The sequence below is a fragment of the Callorhinus ursinus genome, unplaced genomic scaffold, assembly GCF_003265705.2.
Source record: "Callorhinus ursinus isolate GAN/ISIS: 27379988/994484 unplaced genomic scaffold, GSC_fseal_2.0 scaffold77, whole genome shotgun sequence".
NCBI lineage: Eukaryota > Metazoa > Chordata > Mammalia > Carnivora > Otariidae > Callorhinus > Callorhinus ursinus.
This window is the reverse complement of record NW_027397139.1, coordinates 3688669-3706569: the sequence shown is the minus strand read 5'-3', so window position 1 is coordinate 3706569 and position 17901 is coordinate 3688669. Positions and strand designations below refer to the sequence as shown.

Below are 17901 nucleotides of genomic sequence, written 5' to 3'. Positions count from 1 at the left end.
GCGCGGCCTGAGGGCGGGGCCGAAGCCTCCCCTGGGCGGGGCGGCTCGTGGGCGGGGCCAGCAGCTGTCCGTTGCGGGGCCGGGGGCGGGGCCTGCGCCGAGGGCGTGGCACGGGAGGCGCCGTTGGTTGGCGGGCGGCGGGCGGCGGGCGGCCGGTGGTGGGCGACGGGCGGCGGGCGGGCCATGGCGCTGCTACTGTGCTTGGGCCTCACGGCGGCGCTGGCCCGCGGCTGCCTGCACTGCCACAGCAACTTCTCGGAGAAGTTCTCCTTTTACCGCCATCACGTGAACCTCAAGTCCTGGTGGGTGGGCGACATCCCCGTGTCGGGCTCGCTGCTCACCGACTGGAGCCAGGACACGATGAAGGAGCTGCACCTGGCCATCCCCGCGGAGATCAGTAAGCGCGGGGAGAGGAGGGGGGCCCGCCCGGGCGCTTGTCGGCCCCGCCGGACCGCCCCCCGCCCCCGCCCCAGGCGCTCACCTGCCTCCGCCCGCCCCCAGCCCAGGAGAAGCTGGACCAAGTGGCGAATGCCGTGTACCAGAAAATGGATCAGCTGTACCAGGGCAAGATGTATTTCCCCGGTAAGCGGGCGGCAGCCACAGCCGCGCGCGGGGAAACGGAGACTGCCCCCCTCCTCCCACCGCCCGAGCCTGACCTCCCTCCTGCCCACCCGCGGCAGGGTATTTCCCCAATGAGCTGCGAGCCATCTTTCGGGAGCAGGTGCACCTCATCCAGAATGCCATCATCGAAAGTGAGCGAATGAAGGGCCCGGGGGTGGGGGGAGGAGGGCAGAAAGGCAGCTCCCCGAGGCAGCGCCCCTCCGCCCCGCGGGCAGCGGCAAGGCCTCGTGGATAAACCCCACCCCTCCCTGCCCCCTGGCCCTGCCGGCCCCTGGAGGCATGGGTGAATACTGCTGCTGCCCTCCCACAGTGGTTTGCTCCATCCCAGGCTGAGAGCACCACCTGGGGGGTCTTGCAGGGCAGGAAGGGTGGGCTGGAGCCGGGGACAGACAGGTTGGTCCCCTTGACCCCCCACAGGCCGCATCGACTGTCAGCGTCACTGTGGTGAGTGAGCCGCCGTGCAGCCCGTGGGGTCCAGCGGCGGCGGCCGCCCTGGAGGCCGCGGCGGGGGAGCTTGCGCGGTCTCTCCTGTGATGCAGGCATCTTCCGGTACGAGACCATCTCCTGCACCAACTGCACCGACTCGCACGTCGTCTGCTTTGGCTACAACTGCGAGTAGGGCTCAGGCTGGGGTGAGGAGGGGCGGGGGCCCCAAGCCCGAGGTCTGGGGCTAGCCTGGGACCCTCCTCCGCCCCTCCCTGGCCTTCCAGCACCCGGGGAGGGCAGGGCTCTGGGCCCGGGGCCGCCCCATCTCCAGTCTCCACGCCCGCGCGCCCGCAGGTCTTCGGCACAGTGGGAGACAGCCGTACAGGGCCTCCTCCGGTACATGTGAGTTGGGGCAGCTGGGCTCCGGGAGGGCACCCCGACCTCCAGCCCTGCCAGCCCCTGAGTCCAACGCTGCTGTCGTTGTAGAAATAAGTGGCACAAGTACGTGAGTTTTATCCAAGGCAGTGAGTGTGCTTGTAGCCCTCGTGGGTGAGTGTGCGCCGGCGCAGGCACAGGAGCGGCACCTGGCTCGCGTGCCCGTGCCCGCAGCCGTTCCTTCCGCGCGCGCCTCTGGGCTAAGCGGGCACACGGGGGGCAGGACAGTGGTCAGCGCTGGGGAGGGCCCCCGTGATGGATTTGCCCCAGTGGAGGGACCCGAGGGCCAAGCGGGACCCTGTCGTGTCTTTCAGACAGGACACGAACACAAGGTAAGCCACCCCCTCACCCCCGGCCTGTCCTGTCCAAAGCCCTGGCCAGGCTTTCTGGAAGGGAGGTGGGGATGAACTGGGAGGGGCTGGAGAGGGCAGACACAGCCGGCAGGGATCTCTGCACCCGGGACAAGCCAGATGTCACCTCACAACCACAACCAAGTCATCACTTCATGAATAAACATCAGCTCCTCCTCCCCTGGGCGCACAGAACCACTCCAGCCTTGTGAGTGGCCCAGAGGAGGGAGGCTGGGAGCCCCGGTGGGCTCCGCACAGAGGGGTTGAGCCTAAGCCAGAGATCAGAGCCCAGTGGCCAATTTGCCCAAGCCCCCCACCCAGTTTTTGCAGCCTGTTGTGGGAGTGTTAGGTGTGACCCCAGTGCTGTCTAGAGGATTCGAACAAGCCAGGGCCTCCAAGCTGAGCTTTGATGGTCTTGTCTGCAGCCCTGTCACAGGCCCCAGGGCCCCAGCAAAGACTCGGGGGGGGGGGGCCTGTGAGGTGGAGCAGGAACAGGAGGGCTGAGGGCACCCATGTCTCCCCAACAGTCTGATATCACCAAGCTTCACGTGTCTCGAGCCCCCACACCTGGCCAACCTGACTCTAGAAAATGCTTCCGAGTGTCTGACACAGCACTGACAACCACCGGGTTTGCCAGACCGGCCCTTGCCTTGAGGTGGAGCCAGGACTCAGCGGGACTGTCCCAGCCTGACCCCACGGAGCAGGCCTGCTGCTGCCTTGAGTCCCTCCACTCCCATCAGAGCCTGGGGGCCCCCGGGAGGGCTATGCGGCTCTGTCGGGCAGGGTCACAGAGCTATTAGATGCAATGATTAAATGTCCCTGACATTTCTCATCACAGAGCGGTCCTTCTCAGGGCAACGGGGGGGGGGGGGCGGGACTGAGGGCCCAGGGATGTCCACGCCCATTTCAGTGCAATCCATCTAAACACAGCCAGGCGGACTTCGATGGAAACAAGTTTGTGGGTGGATGGGTGCTCCTGAGGACTCAACGTGAAAACCAGGGCGTTTAGGTATCTCTTGGGGTTCATACCACGCTGGACTAAACCTGAGCCACAGGAGCACGGGAAGTGTCCCCTGGCGTTGTTTCCTTCTGCAAAGCCTCCACATGACTTATGAGAGGCTCCAAGTGCTTGATCTGCGCGGCAGACAAGCAGGGGACTCGGGGACCAGAGTCCTGCTGGGAGGTGGCCTCATGCTAGGAAGTGCTGGCAGCGGTCCGTCCAGGTCAGGAGAAGTCCACGGGGCGCGTGGGGAGCGACACGCTGGCGGGCTGTGGACAGCAGTCTCATGGGCCGAGCGCCCCTCCAAGGGGATGGGTGTTGGGGGCACAGGCTGGTGGCCAGGCCAGTGCCGCCCTCGCCGCATCAGCATCGGGTCTGACGTGGTAGGGGACACGCTGCTCTTTCCACTGAGAAGACTCAGAGCGCCTTGTGGCTGGTGCTTCCGGACGGATGACTGTCAAGCAGGGACGCTGGTGGCAGGTGGGTCTGCCCAAGGCCCGGCTCTCCCGGGGCCTCGTCTGTGCTTGGGCTCCACACTCTCCCGCCTGCGATTCCAGCTAGACTTGATCTGGCTTTCTGTCTGCTGACCCAGCCTAACTCATCTCGAATTGTCCCTTGTCCACGTGGTGTCAGTAAAGCCAGTGGAAACGTGGCAAATTAGACCAACATGAGCAGGGCCTGCCTCGCAGCACCTGTTCCTGCCGCTCACCCACATGCCCCTCACTAGTGGGGTGCCCTGGGAAAGGAAGGGAGGGCATGTCCACTGTGCATCACTGGTGGACCCCCGGAGCCCGTGGGTCAGGCAGCTCCTTGCCACACCGCCCAAGCTCAGGCGCCCGGACGGTGTATGGGGGTGACATCACCTCCATCATGTGGGGAAGGGCACATGGGCAGGAGGGGACAGGGAGCCCCAGACTCCAGCCAGCCCCCTGGCAGTTCGAGGACCGTCCAGAGTCCCCGGCTGCGAGACCCCTTTATACTGCCGGGCGCGCGCTGGCACCGGCAGCACACCCAACAGGTTAAGTGTCTGTTTTACAAGTTTATTGGATCATCTTGACACAAAATCATTACAGCAGTGTGATATGTCTCTCCTTTATCTGGGAATGTCGATAGCAAATCAATTCTTATATAACACATCATACAATTCTGAGGTTCTAGAATCACCGCACAGGATTCTGTAATAGGTTACTCTACATGCTAAAGTGACAGTGTTCGTCAGAAGGAAGTTACGTCATTGAGGACCATCACCTCTGAGACAGCTCATCTCACGGGGCGTGGTCCGGGCTCCCTGTGCCCCACCCCGTGGGGTACACTCCAGGGGACGGTGCCACCCCAGGAGTACGCCTTCCCAGCAGCTGCAGGCATAACATGGGACAGACCCTGTGGAGCATCCAGCGACAGGAAGGACCTGGAATCCCAAACAGTCCCACCACCCACCAAACGATGCCGACGGACACACATCTCACTGAACGGGAAAAAAAACCGTAAACCAACAGGGTCCAGGTCCTGCTCCATCAGGGATCCTGACTGGACCCCCAGGGCGGGTGGCAGCCCCCTGTCCGACACCTGAACACGCAGGTAGGACGCAGAGAACACGACAGACAGCGGCCTGCACGACCCTCTGGCCACCAGACGTCCTGACCCACGGCTGGGAGGGGGAAGGGGAACATCTCTGCAGTGAGCTCGTGCCCGCGGGCAGGGCATCTGGGGGACTCGTGGGACTCAAGACGGCCTCACGGAAGGACACGCCACTCTGCGCCGTCCACGGAGCGCCCACAGCCCGGAGAGCGGGGACGCCTGCTCCTCAGGTGGCCGGCCTCGCTAGCGGGGGCCCTGCCGGTGGGGACGGCATCAGGGCTTTTCGCCAGACAGAGTGGCAAAGAGTCAAAGTAAAAACAGCGACAGGATACATCAACGCAACGCGTCACCTCGCCACGTCAGCAGTGGGCGCCGTGTGTCGGCGAGGCCACAGGCCAGGCTCAGCACTTGGCCAGCGTGGCTTTCAGCTCCTCCAGCAAGTTGCTCAGCAGCGTCGAGTCACTGCATTTCCCATCGACGGATACGGACTTCTCCCCCTGAAAAAGAGAAAACCACCCCAGAATTTTAAGATACATGAAAACACTGCCTCGTGATGGTACGTTCATCCTTTAAGTTTTCACAGTGCCCTCCTTAGTGTTCTGAGACCCAAAATGAGGGAGGGGCCCCGGGTCGGATGGAGCGTCTGCCTGGCACGAGTGAGGAGACCGGCCGAGGCGCAGGGCGGCCCAGGGCAGACCGAGGACGGAGACCAGAACTGGCGAACCCTTATCCCGTGCCGTGTGAGGGCTGGGCAGAGCGGGGTAATCAGCCAAACCCCTGCATCCTCACTGGGGACCTCGGGGGGAGCATCCAGAGCCACGAAGATCCCGGAGAGGCCAGTGGGGAAAGCAACCTGTGAAGTTATCCAAGAACCGCTGGGGTGGTTCCCTGGCACGAAGGACGCATGAACGTCCCCCTCACACGTGCATGCCCCGGGGGACTGCGGCCGGGCCACCCTGACAAGACAGATGTGCGCTGGGACCAGAGGTCCAGCACCTGCGGCCTGTGCTCACACCTGCACAGCCATTAACACGGCCCCAGTTAACTCCGCATCCAAAGACCCGGGAAACGCCAGCTCAGCTCAGCAGAAAAGACCGCAGAGGCCAGGCCAGGCCGAGGTAGCCGGGCACCGTCTGACACAGGTCTGCAAGCACCTACCAGGGGGATCCCCAGTGAGCAGTCCCAAACATTGTTGAAACAAACAGGAAAACGGAACATCTCAGCAAAAAAATGCAAGATCTGCCCCCAAGGAAATGCTAAGATTTTTTTTTTTTTTTTTTTAATTGACAGACCCAGCGAGAGAGGGAACACAAGCAGGGGGAGCGGGAGAGGGAGAAGCAGGCCTCCTGCGGAGCAGGGAGCCCGATGCGGGGCTCGATCCCAGGACCCTGGGACCATGACCTGAGCCGAAGGCAGACACTTAACGACTGAGCCACCAGGCGCCCCACCCCCCCAGGGAAATTCTAGATCCAAACACACAACCCTCAACATGAAACGCGCACTGGGTAGGTGTCACGGTGGCTCCAACAGCCCCGCGGGACAGACGGAAGGTGGGGGCGGGGATGGGAACACACCGCTCCAGGTGCCTGCTGTTGGGATGCCACAGGGACAGCAGAAAGAAGCCAGTGCCGAAAAAGGGTTTTTAAAAAAATGACTGACTGATCTGAGAGCGGGAGGGAGGGAGGGAGAGCGTGCATGAGTGCGAGAATCTTCAAGCACACTCCCTGTTGAGTGTGGAGCCCCAAGCAGGGCTTGCTCTCACAATCCTGAGATCGTGACCTGGGCCAAAACCAAGAGTTGGACACTCAACTGACTGAACCCCCCTGAGAACGGATTTAAATAATAGCTAAAAACATCCAAAATTGTGCAAAACGTGAAAATGCAAACATTCAAGAAGTGAGCAGACTCCCAATGGCTAGACAGCCCCAGAGCAGTCTCGCCCGGATGCCGCAGCTGCCGGCACAGAGAAACCTCAGGGCGGCAAACCGCGCCCTCCCACCAGGAAGGGTCGAGGGCCGGGGCTCTCAGCAAGAATACTCAGCTGCAAAAGGAAGGGGCACGACTTTAAATTTGTTTTTGGAAAGATTTTTAAGCCATCTCTACCCCTAACGTGCGGCTCGAAAGGGGGCTTGAACTCATGACCCCGAGATCAAGCGTCAGATGCTCCAACGGAGCCAGCCGGGCGCCCTGGAAGGGGCAGGATTTGAAAGCACCGAAAGAAGGTCCAGGAAAACTAGTCCAGGGAAGGACCCCGCGGCCCACGGACGGCCAGTGTGTGGAGGGTGACCACGGGGCCGAGGGGCCAGCGGGTGGCAAACGCTGAGCCCAAGACGCAGGACAGAGAGGCCAGCGCAGAACTGGAAGGCAGAGACAGGAAAGGCAGCAGGAGGAAGCCCCAAGAACATGTGGCTCCCGTGGACAGCGTGTGCGAGCACTCCCGCCAGCAAGAGACAGACACACCATGTCAACACCGATCGCAAGACAGCAAGAGGGGCTTTTTGTCTGACATGAAAGGACTGGATGGCAGAGTAAACCCCGTGAGATGAAGAAAGAGGGACCTTTGAGGGTCAAGACGTCCGTCGACACCCTCTAGCAGACACGGACGGAGCCCCACGGCACAGGGAATGGGCAACCTGTGTGCTGCTCACTCGGGTGTCTGTGTCGCTGGCGATCCTGTCTGCAGGGGCCCAGAGGAGTTGGGACCACCGCCAGCAGAGCCTGGTGACTGCCACGGGGCGGTCCGCTCTACAGGCAGAGCACTCAACCGTTTCCACGTACCCATGGAACGCCACCCGCCACAACTGACCATGTCTGCGGCCAGAACACAAACCTCAACGCTTTCAAAAACCTGAAAACAGAAGCAGCGCGTCCTCCAACCAGAGTGGCATCAAACTAGAAATCGGGAGTAGAAAACCATCCAAACACGCCACACTTCTGAGTAACCTGTGGCTCACAGAACTGGGGACAGACATCGGGATATGCTGTGAACTCTACAGAAATATGAAAACGGAATGTATGGAAATTTGTGGGGATCAGCAAACGGGCTGCTTCGAGGGAAATGTATAGGATTGAATACTACATGAGAGAAGGAAAGTCTCAGCTCCCACCTAAACCAACATACAAGAGAGCAAAATAAACACAAAGTGGGCAGAAAGGAGAAAAAGAACAGAACTCCACAAAATTTACTTGTTGCTTATAAAAACAGCGAAGTTTCTAAAAGGGTAGTTTTATTTTGAAGCAGGTTCCACACCCAGCGCGGAGCCCAGCGTGGGGCTTGAACTCAAGACCCCGAGATCGAGACTGAGCCGAGATCAAGAGTCAGACACTCAAGCGGCTAAGCCCCCCAGGTGCCCCTAAAAAAGTCATTAAAAAAAAAATTGAGGGAATTGATAAACCTTTGGCCAGGATGACCAAGAAAAAGGAGAAAACACACACACTGCCCATGTCGGGAACGAGGGAAGGCCACGGACCCTTGGACACGAAAGGAGAGAAGCAGCAAAGACTATTCCCACGTGGACCCAGCAGCGGAGGCGCAGGCGCACGCGGCCCCCAGGCTCACCTTCTTCATCAGGAGGCAGACGTGGTGGCCCTGGATGGAGCGGCTGTACATGGAGGCGCAGGAGTCGACTCTCTCCACCACTGCAACGGACGGGGCGCGTGAGGCCGGAGCTGGCTGGCAGGGAGCAGAGGGACCACCACACAGGCGCTAAAAGCCACATCCCATCTCTTACCAGAAAAATGGTGGTGAAAACAGATCTTCGCCAGAAGGTTCTGGAAGGACATACTAATGCCATCGACTTTGATCGAGCTCATGCTCAGGTCCCCAGACTCCAACAACTTGGCGAAGGCGTCACTGCGGGAAGGACACAGCACAGGGACGCTGAGGACACACAGGCTCCCCAGCCCCCTCCGGGTGCTACCTTCCTTTGGGTGTCTGCAGCTCCAGGTCTCTGAGGGTCCTAGGAGAGGTCATGGGCTAACCCGTACCTCCCCCAAATTCCCATGTTGAATCCTGACCCCCAGACCTCAGAATGTGACTGTTTTTGGAAACAGGACCCTAATCCAGTATGACCAGTGTCCTAAAAAGAGCAGACCAGGACACAGACACACACGGAGGGACCGTGGGATAAGGCGGGGTCCACGCCGGCCTCTGGCGCTGGGAGAGAACCAGCGTCCGGCCCGAGCGGCCTTGTGCACCTGCACTGCCTGCGTGCTCGCTGCACAGCGGGCAGAACGGGGCTTGGGTGGGGGGGGGTGTGCCGCACACCTGTAGCAGGGCGTCGTGACCAAGTACGAGGTGCAGCTGAAGTGCAGCTTGAAGTCCAGCTTCTCATGGGTCGAGCCCTCGTCGTTCTGTGGGAGCAGGTGCACAGAATGAGTGGGGAGCAGGGCACTGTCCCACGGGCTCCCGACACCGCCTCGAGCCCTGCTACCTTGGCAATGAAGGACAGGGTCCCCTTGAGCTTCTGGGCCATGACGATGCTCTGGATGGTGAACACAAACTGGGCCTCGTTGGAGATGCCTGGGGAGGGGGAGGGGGAGGGGAGAAGGAGCGGGGCCCGAGAGCAGCGTGGGGCAGTGTCCAACTGCCATCCCACACCCTGGCGGGTGGCAGGGGTACAAGCCCACACAGGGCCTGTCCTCAGTGCTGTCCACCTTGGTCAGAAAACCAGGCTCAGCCCCTGAGGGATGCCAGGTGACGGGACGGGAATGGGGTCCAGGGACCGGATGGAGGGGCGGCAACAGCAGGAGCCTCTGGCCTCCCCCCAGCCCCGGGCATCCTGCTGGCGGCCCACACACCTGGGGGCAACTGGAAAGGCACGGGGACGCCGTCGTGGACGGACGAGCCCTCCGGCCGGGCCAGCTTGGTGTTGAGCGAATCCAGCACGTTGAGCTCCATGTTCTTGAGGAAGCTGCGGCTCTGATTCTCCAGGACAACAGACACAGTGACCTGGCTGTCCTTCTGCAGGCTGCCCTGGATGTCGTACGTCTGGCGGGGCAAGGTCAGGGTCAGCCAGTGCCCCCCGGAGCCCCCTTCCGGGCCTGCACAAGGGGCCTGGGGAATGCCAGCACCACTTGCTATACAAATGCAGATCATCTCTGAGAAGGAAAAGTACCCAAATCCCTACACAAGGAACAGAATTGCACGCTGCCTGTGGTTCCAGCAACTCCGGCCCTGTCTCTGACGGCCGTCCCGCCGGCCCTTTGCCCCACCCACCAGAAAGTACTCCCTCGCCCCTCGCCCCCCAGAAAGGCTCCAGTGGGGGAGGCTCCAGGCGCAGGAGCCCTCGGACGCACTCGTAACCTACGCTGTCGCCAAGACCCCACCGCCTCCCCCCACACACCCAGAGGAAGGACTCCACCTACCCCAGCCCCTGGTGCTCTAAAACGCCCACACCACTCACCATTCTGATGTAGGAATTTTCGGCCAGGAGGCAGTAGCTGGACATGGGCTGGAAACAGAGGAGAACACTCAGCTTGCGCCAGGGAGAACCCGAAGGTGACGGCTCCCGACACAACAGGGCCTGTCACGACCTGCCAAGCACTCCAGGCGGAAACCACTGGAACCGAAGAACCGGGGGCGGGCGGGGGGGGGGGGGCCCAAGGAGCCTCCCTGGGCCCCGGACAACATGAGCCTGCACCTTAGGGACTCCTGTCATGTGACAGCACCGCCTCCCTGATGCCCAGAGCCCCCGGGGCTCACCCACCCGCGCCGAGGCCCCACTGCCCGCCGGCCCGCGGACGCAGCTCCTAGACTCGGCTGGGCTCTCTCCCTGCGCCGAGGCCTTGGCGGGCTGTGGAGGCGCCCCGGGCCCGCGGGAGGTGAGTGAAGTACCCCTCACCGGGAGAGGCTCCTCATCAAGTGCGCCGTTCTCGACAGGCTCTGCCGCCTCGTCGCTGGGAGGCTTCTTCTTGGATTTTTTCTTGTCTTTAGATTTCTCCTCCTTTTCCTTCTTGTGCTTCTTCTTTTTATGCTTAGAAGATTTCTGGAACCCAAAGGGCAGATCAGGGTTAACCCTCACTTCTCCGGCCGGCGGTGCCCAGCAAGGAAGGCACAGGCCGTGGTGACTCAGGAGGCCGTGGACACACGTCAGCAACACTCTCCTGCGTGGCAGAGCGGACGGAGCAGCAAGCCCCAGGCCCATGGGGAAGAGACGAGCACCTGGAAGCCCACTGCTCAGTGGAAAGTCGCTGCCCACAGGTAAAACCCATGGGGAGAGCAGCAAGAACCCAGACACCAGCTCCTCGCCGTACCCAAGACAGATGAGAACACACATCCACGAAGAAACCTGCCCACCCCTGTTCACGGGAGCACAAGTCATGACAACCGAAAGGCAGAAACTTCAGCAGGCGAGTGGATACACACAGCGTGTCCCCCACGCACGGGCACATCCCACAGCCTTGAACAGGAGCGAGGCGCCCACACGTGTGGCCCCAGGGACGGACCCCGAGCCCACGACGCTCAGGGAGGGAGCCAGACACAGAAGGCCACACGGGGTGTGCGTCCACGTGGGTGACACGTCCGGAACAGGCTCATCCGCGGACGGGAAAGGAGCTCATGGGGGCGGGGGCTGGGGAGGGATGGGGAATAACGGCTGACGGGGGTGGGGTTGCTTTTGGGGAGATGGGAGTAAGCAGACAGAAGGGCTGCACAGCCCTGTGGACGTAGTCAATAGCACTGGGCCACGCTCCCTGCAGAGATGACCTTTACAGCAGGCGGGCGACAGCAAAGCTGTTGTGAAAACCAGGAGCCCAGAGGCACACTGACCAGACGCCCCCCACAGGATTCGGGCCGCAGGCAACCAGCCCCCCGCCAGCCACAGGGCGGGTGCCCTCACCTTCTCGTGGTCCTGCGTGCCGTCCGCCCCCTCGTCGCCCTGCTCCCCTCTCCGGGGTCCCTCACCCTCTTCCTTAGGGGCAGCGATGATGGCATTCACTTCCGGCTCTTCCTGCAGGAGGCCGGGTGGTGAGGCTCAAGGGGGCGGCGAGGTCTCTGTGTCCTCCACGCCCCCCCCCCATCCTGGCCCGGCCTCTCTGGTCAGCACCAAGGCGCGTGGCCACCACACGGCGTAAGCGGCTGGCCCAGGGGCAGTCTGGGGGCCCTGAGTGCGGTCACTGCCCAGGCCCCCAGGCCCCATCCTTAACAGGAAGCAACGGCTCAAGGCTGCGCCCAGCTCAGGAGCCACAGGGCCGTTTGTGCTCAGGGCTGTTCTCAGAGCCACCAACTGGGCCAGACCGTAGGCAGGGGACCGGGCTGGCCCACATCTGGCTGGTCTGTGCAAGGGCGCCCCAACATCCACACACCCCTGGGGTGGGCAGAGCCCAGAGGTGGTGTCCCCAGACGCCTCGGACAGGCAGATCGATCAAGGGCCCATGGAGGACCGTGCAGGGCCGGCACAGGCCGCCCCCCAGGCTCTTACCAGGGCTGGGGCTGCAGCAGGCAGCGGCGTGGTGGACAGCCAGAAGTCTAAGTCCTCGCCCTGAAACCACAGAAAGATAGGCCTTTGGCTTAAGTAGCAAGACAGGCTCCAGACAACCAGACAGGCGGCTTCAGCTCTGCAGGACCCAAGCGCGCAGGGAACTGACCACAACGTCAGGGCTGGGGCCCGGGGCGGTGCTTCCAGCTCTCTGCTCGTCAGAACAAGCAGCCTCAGACGTCCGTGAGCGCCAGCCCGCGAGACAGCAGCACGACCCGTGGTCCACACTTCTTTAAAAGCCCCAGCTCTTCCCCCGGGGTGACCACACGGTGGACACAGAGTGCCGTGAGGCTCAGCGTGGGGGTGTCTGCGGGGCCCCCGTACCTCCTTCTCCTTCCCCGTCTTCTCTCGTTCCTTCTCTCTGTGCTTCTTCTCCTTTTTCTTGGGCTTCTTGGCCTTCTTTTCCACGACGGGGACGTCCTCTTTGTCAGCACACTTGGAGGCGTCCACGTTTCTGTGTTTCTGGACAGGCAGCTTCTCGCTGTCGGCCAGGGGCCTGGGGGCGGGCAGGCGGGTCACGAGAGTGGGGACAGGGTCCCGGAGGACACAGAGCCCGGGGCAGGCCCGGCCCCGCCCCCAGGCCTACCTGTCCAGGTCGATATCCAGGGCCCTGTAGGGGTCGTTGGGGTCTTTGTCATCCTCGTCGCTAGGGAGAGCATTCTGAGGGAGAGAGGAGCTCTGTGTCCAGTCCACCCGGCCCCAAGCCCAACGCGTCTGTGGAGCCCCTGCCCCGCTTCTCAGAAAAGGACAACCAGGCCCACGCTCTAGAGGGGCCCTCATCTGGGGCAGGAAGCGAGGTCGGGATGTGCCAGGCTCTCCCGCTCACAGCTCTAGACCCCTCTCCGGGGCCTGGGGCACAGTGCGTGCGGGCTCCAAGCCTCCCTGTGCCCCGGGGCGTGAGAGTGGGGGCGCCCCGGGGGGCTGACCTCGGGCATCTCCTCGGTGACAATGTCCACCTGCTGCGCCGGGGTGATGTCCTCGTCACTCTCTGTGTGCAGGGAGCCGTGGCGCCGGGGCTTGCCCTTCTCCTTCGTCTTCTTCTTCTTCCTGCCCTTCTCCAGCCTCTGCCGGTGTCTGCGCTCCTCCTCCAGCTTCACGTACTGGTCCGACATGGGCATCCCTGGGGGTGCGCGCATGACCCGGTGCTCAGCCACTGCCCTGCCATCGCCCAGACCAGCCCCAGCCCTGAGAGCCATGTGTGGGTGGGGGGCCCCCCAGGGGCTCAGCACGGAGAGCCCACCGTGCTCTGTGCCAGAGGGAGGTGAGCAGAGGCTTTCTGAATGCCGACAGGCAGGCCCAGAGCAGCTAGGGTAGGTGAGGGGCTGGGGCTAGGGGAAGGAACGACGTGGCACCAGCATTAAGACGCGTGGGCCCTTGGCCTGTGCCCCCCATTCACCCTCCAAGTTGGGACCCACCACAGCCAAGGAGGCAGCAGGGGTGCGGCAGAGAGCGTGCATGGCAGGCTGGAGGCTTTCAACGCCAGGAGCTAGAACCGGCCCCCACCCACCTTGCTCACACTGCCCGTGCAAATACTTGCCTGGCACCTTCAGGGGCACCGAGAGGTCTATCTGCACCACGGGTATGTGCTCCACACCTGGCATGTCCTGGTACCGCTGGAGAAGCAAGAATCAAGGCGTTACTGGGCAGAACACACGACAGATGGGGATGCCTGAGGAGGGGCTGCGGCCCAGCATGAAACATGCAGATGGCCTGGGGTGTGTGGGATCCCGCTGGGGGGGTGGGGGCGTGGCTCCCTACAGACTGGGGAACTGGTCTGTCAGTGTGAACAAGTCAGAAAGCTTCCGCCCACTTTCTCTGTCTCGATCACCTACTTAGTTTAGAAAAGCAGTGCAGGCCGGAACCTAATGAGCACTAGGCGCCCACCAGGACGGCTGAAGTCAGAAAGCCAGACGTTACAGGAGCTGGTGAGGGTGCGTGCGGCAGGCAGGGGCCGTCTGCGGGCCCTGAGAGGGCTGAGCAGAGTCACAAGGTGACCTGGCAATCCCAAGAGAAGGGACCCAAGAGAGCACCCATGCGCAGCGGTGTCCGTCTGGGGGAGCCTTGCGGGTGGAGAACATGAATGAGGGCAGCGGGCAGCACCTGGATCAAGAGCTGGAACGTGAAGCTGCCTGTACTCGGTGTTGTGGGTGGAACCCACCTGGCAGCTGGGCCACATGGACCTACTGTGACAACGAAGTGCCGTCCCGCAAATGGGACCCCTAGGGGGTTGTGGGGGGGGAGGGTGTCTGTCGAGGCTGACCTGGACCCAGCCTTACCTTCTGGGGGGACGGGGAACTTTTGATGTAGAACGGGTTGTTGGCCTGTTCCTGCTTCCGGGCTTCTCGACGCTGCAGGGACAGGATTCAAGTCCATGAACGCACGTGGGTCACACACCCACCCTGCTAGGCCACAGAACTTTACTGTCAGCCCTCAGCCAAAAGGAAGAGCACAGCAGGAGCAGGAATGGGGTCAAGAACGACCCGAAGAGGTGAGGATGACCATCTCTGTTTCAAGGACGGGAGCTCAGATAGGTTGGATGAGCTGTCTGGGGCCTTTCAGCTCCAAAGAGCTGAGCTGGGAGTCAGCTCCCATTGCCTGAATATTCAGCCTGCATAGGGGTGGGAGGAAGGACTCCTGGGGGGCAGCTCTTATTTCAGAAACAAAGGAACCACACATAGTGGGAAGGGGAGCTGGGGTAACACAGTATCTCTGTTCTTTTCCAGGCTTTCTGAATGTTGCACGTTGTAATCCTGCACCCAGGAGGCATGGAGCAGAAGCCCCCAGACACCAGGTCAGGCCCCCTTGGCTCTTTCTGAGGAGCTCTGGGCTCCAGAGAAGCCACTTCTCGTTTCAACGAAACCCAACCCAGACTTCAAAGGGCAGCTGAGTGCTTGCTCCCTGGAGGACCACAGCGCCGAGCCCAAATCTGCTAGGACCACGCACAGCACACGTGGGCTCACAGGGTTCAGCGTGCTCGAGCGAGGCCATCTGCCCCGGAGGCCGCGGTGGGCAGGAACCCTGCCTCCACACAGCCGGTGCTCACCCGGGCTAGCTCCTCCTCATCTGCCTCCGGCAGCCGCTGCTTGGCATGGCGCTGCTCCTCCTCATGGAAGATGCCCTTGGGCTTCTCGTCCTCAGACTCGCTGTCTGAGGGCGGCTCATTGATCCAAGCATCCAGGTCCAGGCTACAAGACACAGTGAGGTCACAGGGCAGCTCCAGCCTGAGTGCCTAGCCCTGGACGCTCATGGCAGCACACGAAGCAGGAACACCCCTGTCCTCTTGGAGACAAGGACATGAAGGCTAAGCCGCCACGTGCGATCACAGCTACCCAGGACAGAGACATCAGTCAACGTCCCGCTGCACTGCCTCCCATCCCGACCCATGTCGTCTGACTGGCTGTGCAGCTCACCCTTCGGGAACCGGAACTTTCTTCTGTGCCTTGGGGGCCACTGGATTCAGCTCCCCAGCAAAGAGGGCGCTGACTTCTTCTGCCACTGGCACATCCTTGGCCTGAAGCTTCTGGATGTGCTTGACCAGCTGCAAGATGCAGGACGCCTGAGGGGACCACAGGAGCGTCACAAGGGCGTCACAGAGGACTAGCCCTGAAGGCCACTAGGCCACGCAGCTCATTGCTCGGACCACGTGGATGCCCAGCCCAAGGAAGGCGAGCATGGAAGCCCCTTGCCTGAACCCTACTGGCCTGAACCCTACTGAGAACATCCGAAAGCTCCCAGAAGCCATGGGCTCTGTGGAAGAAGCATCCAGCGAGGAAGAAACCAGCCCACAAATAAGACGTGGGGGTCATGAGCAGAGGGAGCACTGTTGTCCAAGAGAATCGCTTGGACAGGCCTGGGCGGCCCCAGTGGCCTGCAGTTCCTGCTTCCAGGAGACACATAGGCACCTCTGTGCTGCTGTCATCTGCGGGCTCCGACTTAGGACTCTGCCCGAGCGTGGCTCCCAAAGTGACTCACAGCTAGGGGACCATAGCCACCAGCTGCACTAATGTCGTGCAGATGCTCTCAACCGTGGAGGACCAGGGCCCAGCGAGTGACATTCAATGCTCGTGTGCAGTTTGGATACCTGAGGGCCCTGTGTCGCTCACAGGGCACCAGAAGCGGCCCGGCCTCTGATGCCCACACTGCCACCCCAAACTCCCAGCCAGCTGCTGTCGCACAGGACGTGCCAAACCAGCTCTCCCCAGGGCAGGAACCCCAGTCCTCACCCACTGAGAACCCCGCTGCCAACAGGATGCTTCCCTCAAAGGCCAACGACACAGCCTTACAGCAGCTCCCACTTGTTTGCTGTCTCGTGTCTCCTCCTCCTCCCCAGGCCCCACCTGTGGGCCAGCACCCCCTGCCTGCCCCACCACGGGTGGGCCCAGATCTGCCCACATCCCCGGCTGGGGCAGAGCCCTGGAAAACGGATTTCTCCAAGTTGCCCTTGGGGAAAGGCAAAGCTGGATGCTATTGGGAAAACACAAGCATGAGATATGGGCTCTTCCAGAGGCGGGAGCCCCGAGAAACACTGACCCGCTCCTGGACCTCCAGGTCCGCGCTTTGCACGAACTGTGGCAGCCGGTCCACCATGAGCTGGGTAACGTCCTGGGCCGCCTCTGGCTCTGCAGCCTGCTCCTTCTGTTGCAGGATGGATGCGTACAGCTTGACCACGTTCTGCACGTACACGGCCTGGATGTGGCCAGGCAGGGTAGTGACCTTGGGCCGCAGCATGGCCTCGAGGGTCTGGTGGGGCTCCTGCAGGTGCCTGAGGACAGGGAAGGCCTGATGAGCACGCCACCCCTGTGGCTCCCAGCCCCAGGACCGCTCTGCTACAGGGGTCACATTGGCATACTCCCCTATCCGGGGGAGAGAGAGAACTCTAAGGAAGAAAGCACAGTGACCAAGAGATAATTACACAGTAGCTGCAGGCAAAAACATCGAGAAGAGCAAACAAAAGCGAACCAACAGCACCACGTGGGTGACGGAGAGTCCGCAGCTGCAACGGGCAAGGAAAAGAGAAAAGCTGGGGACAGACGCAGCCGTCCTGGGCCACGCTGGGACCGGCTTCTCACTTGTTCTCGGGCTGGGAAACGCTTTCGGCAGAGAGAAAGCCCAGGAAGGAGAGACCAGGGCAGCCACCAGGGGCCCGGGGACACAGGTCTGCCAGCACAGCTCTCCCTCCGGGGAGCCACTCACTCGGAGAACTCGCCACAGATCCAGGCGGCCGCGTAGAGCACCTCACAGATGCCGTTGCGCTGGGTGCTGCTGGCCACCAGGTGCGCGCTGTCGAGCAGCGCAGACATCTGCGACACAGCGAACTTGCGGATGGCCTTCACGCGGATGGCCACGTCCAGCATCTGTGCAGCGATGAGGTGGCCGTGGCGGGTGCCCTCCAGCCGGGTCAGCTCCACCAGGACACTGATGTACCTGCAGGAGGGAGCCCTTGAGGCGTGCCCCTGGCGCCAGCACCCCCCTTCCACCCCCCTGGGCAGTGGGGGCACGGACCACTGGAAGTTCGTGATGTGCTGGTAGTTGCACTGGCTGCAGATGTCGATGATCTTCGTCAGCAGCTCATCGCGGTAAGTCGTGCCCTCGGCCTTGTCCACGTGGCTCATCAGCTTCTTGACAATCTCCACCAGGTTCTTCTTGGACACCTGGGAGCGGGGAGGAGCTGGTGAGGGTGGGGTGGGGCCGGAGGGGGCGGGGCGAGCAGGCCCGGGGCGAGGCACACACCATTCCGTACAGGAGGTCGAGGGCCCGCAGGCGGATGGACTCATCCTTGTCGTCCAGACACTGCAGCACCAGGTCCTTGTGGGCCTGCACCGACTTGGGGTGTGTTCTCAGGATCTTGGACATGGCCAGCAGGCCCAGGTACTTCACTGCAGAGATGGCGAGATGCAGTTAACCTGGACACGCCCTCACGGGCTTCGGGGCCTGCACAGAAAGAGCGAGGCCGGGTCTGCAGCCCGAGCCCGACCACCTAGACGCGATCAGAATCGGCCGCATGCAGGCCCCC

The 17901-nt window shown here is 62.2% G+C and overlaps 2 protein-coding genes across 9 annotated transcripts in view; one reads left to right on the top strand and one right to left on the bottom strand.

Moving 5' to 3' along the window:
- The first annotated feature begins 97 nt into the window (after positions 1–97).
- On the top strand, positions 98–2664 carry IZUMO4 (IZUMO family member 4). Of its 7 annotated transcripts, none has more exons than XM_025861255.2 (10): positions 98–397; positions 502–582; positions 681–752; positions 1039–1065; positions 1161–1236; positions 1402–1449; positions 1534–1596; positions 1797–1814; positions 1953–2040; positions 2360–2664. In XM_025861255.2, exons 1-9 carry the CDS (start codon positions 184–186, stop codon positions 1993–1995), a joined length of 642 nt encoding a protein of 213 aa, XP_025717040.1. In that variant the 5' UTR covers positions 98–183; the 3' UTR covers positions 1996–2040; positions 2360–2664. The 7 variants fall into 7 exon arrangements, with proteins under 7 accessions (XP_025717040.1, XP_025717041.1, XP_025717038.1 ...); XM_025861256.2 differs by having other exon boundaries at positions 99–397; positions 1534–1548; XM_025861253.2 differs by having other exon boundaries at positions 99–397; positions 2026–2040.
- A 1194-nt stretch (positions 2665–3858) lies between these two features.
- Positions 3859–17901, bottom strand: part of AP3D1 (adaptor related protein complex 3 subunit delta 1) — a 39336-nt gene continuing 25293 nt past the window's right edge. The window contains exons 12-32 of one of the 2 annotated variants that reach the window (XM_025861128.2): positions 17619–17764; positions 17391–17539; positions 17082–17312; positions 16419–16650; positions 15299–15444; positions 14932–15073; positions 14165–14236; positions 13426–13501; positions 12815–13008; positions 12475–12548; positions 12213–12384; positions 11832–11891; positions 11250–11360; positions 10254–10397; positions 9816–9863; positions 9211–9400; positions 8844–8932; positions 8678–8763; positions 8142–8263; positions 7970–8049; positions 3859–4907 (exon numbers count right to left, since the gene is read on the bottom strand). In XM_025861128.2, coding sequence (XP_025716913.1) covers positions 4812–4907; positions 7970–8049; positions 8142–8263; positions 8678–8763; positions 8844–8932; positions 9211–9400; positions 9816–9863; positions 10254–10397; positions 11250–11360; positions 11832–11891; positions 12213–12384; positions 12475–12548; positions 12815–13008; positions 13426–13501; positions 14165–14236; positions 14932–15073; positions 15299–15444; positions 16419–16650; positions 17082–17312; positions 17391–17539; positions 17619–17764 — 2660 coding nt within the window. In that variant the 3' untranslated portion in view covers positions 3859–4811. The remainder of the gene's footprint in view (positions 4908–7969; positions 8050–8141; positions 8264–8677; positions 8764–8843; positions 8933–9210; positions 9401–9815; positions 9864–10253; positions 10398–11249; positions 11361–11831; positions 11892–12212; positions 12385–12474; positions 12549–12814; positions 13009–13425; positions 13502–14164; positions 14237–14931; positions 15074–15298; positions 15445–16418; positions 16651–17081; positions 17313–17390; positions 17540–17618; positions 17765–17901) is intronic. The other variant, XM_073887313.1, reaches the window with a different exon arrangement.

Excerpts from the sequence above, each read along its gene's own strand:
- IZUMO4 (XM_073887361.1), top strand. The coding sequence starts at position 529 with ATGCCGTGTACCAGAAAATGGATCAGCTGTACCAGGGCAAGATGTATT. Across the intron at positions 753-1,038 it reads CCAGAATGCCATCATCGAAA|GCCGCATCGACTGTCAGCGT; the intron begins GTGAGCGAATGA and ends GACCCCCCACAG. Across the intron at positions 1,549-1,796 it reads TGTAGAAATAAGTGGCACAA|ACAGGACACGAACACAAGGT; the intron begins GTACGTGAGTTT and ends CGTGTCTTTCAG.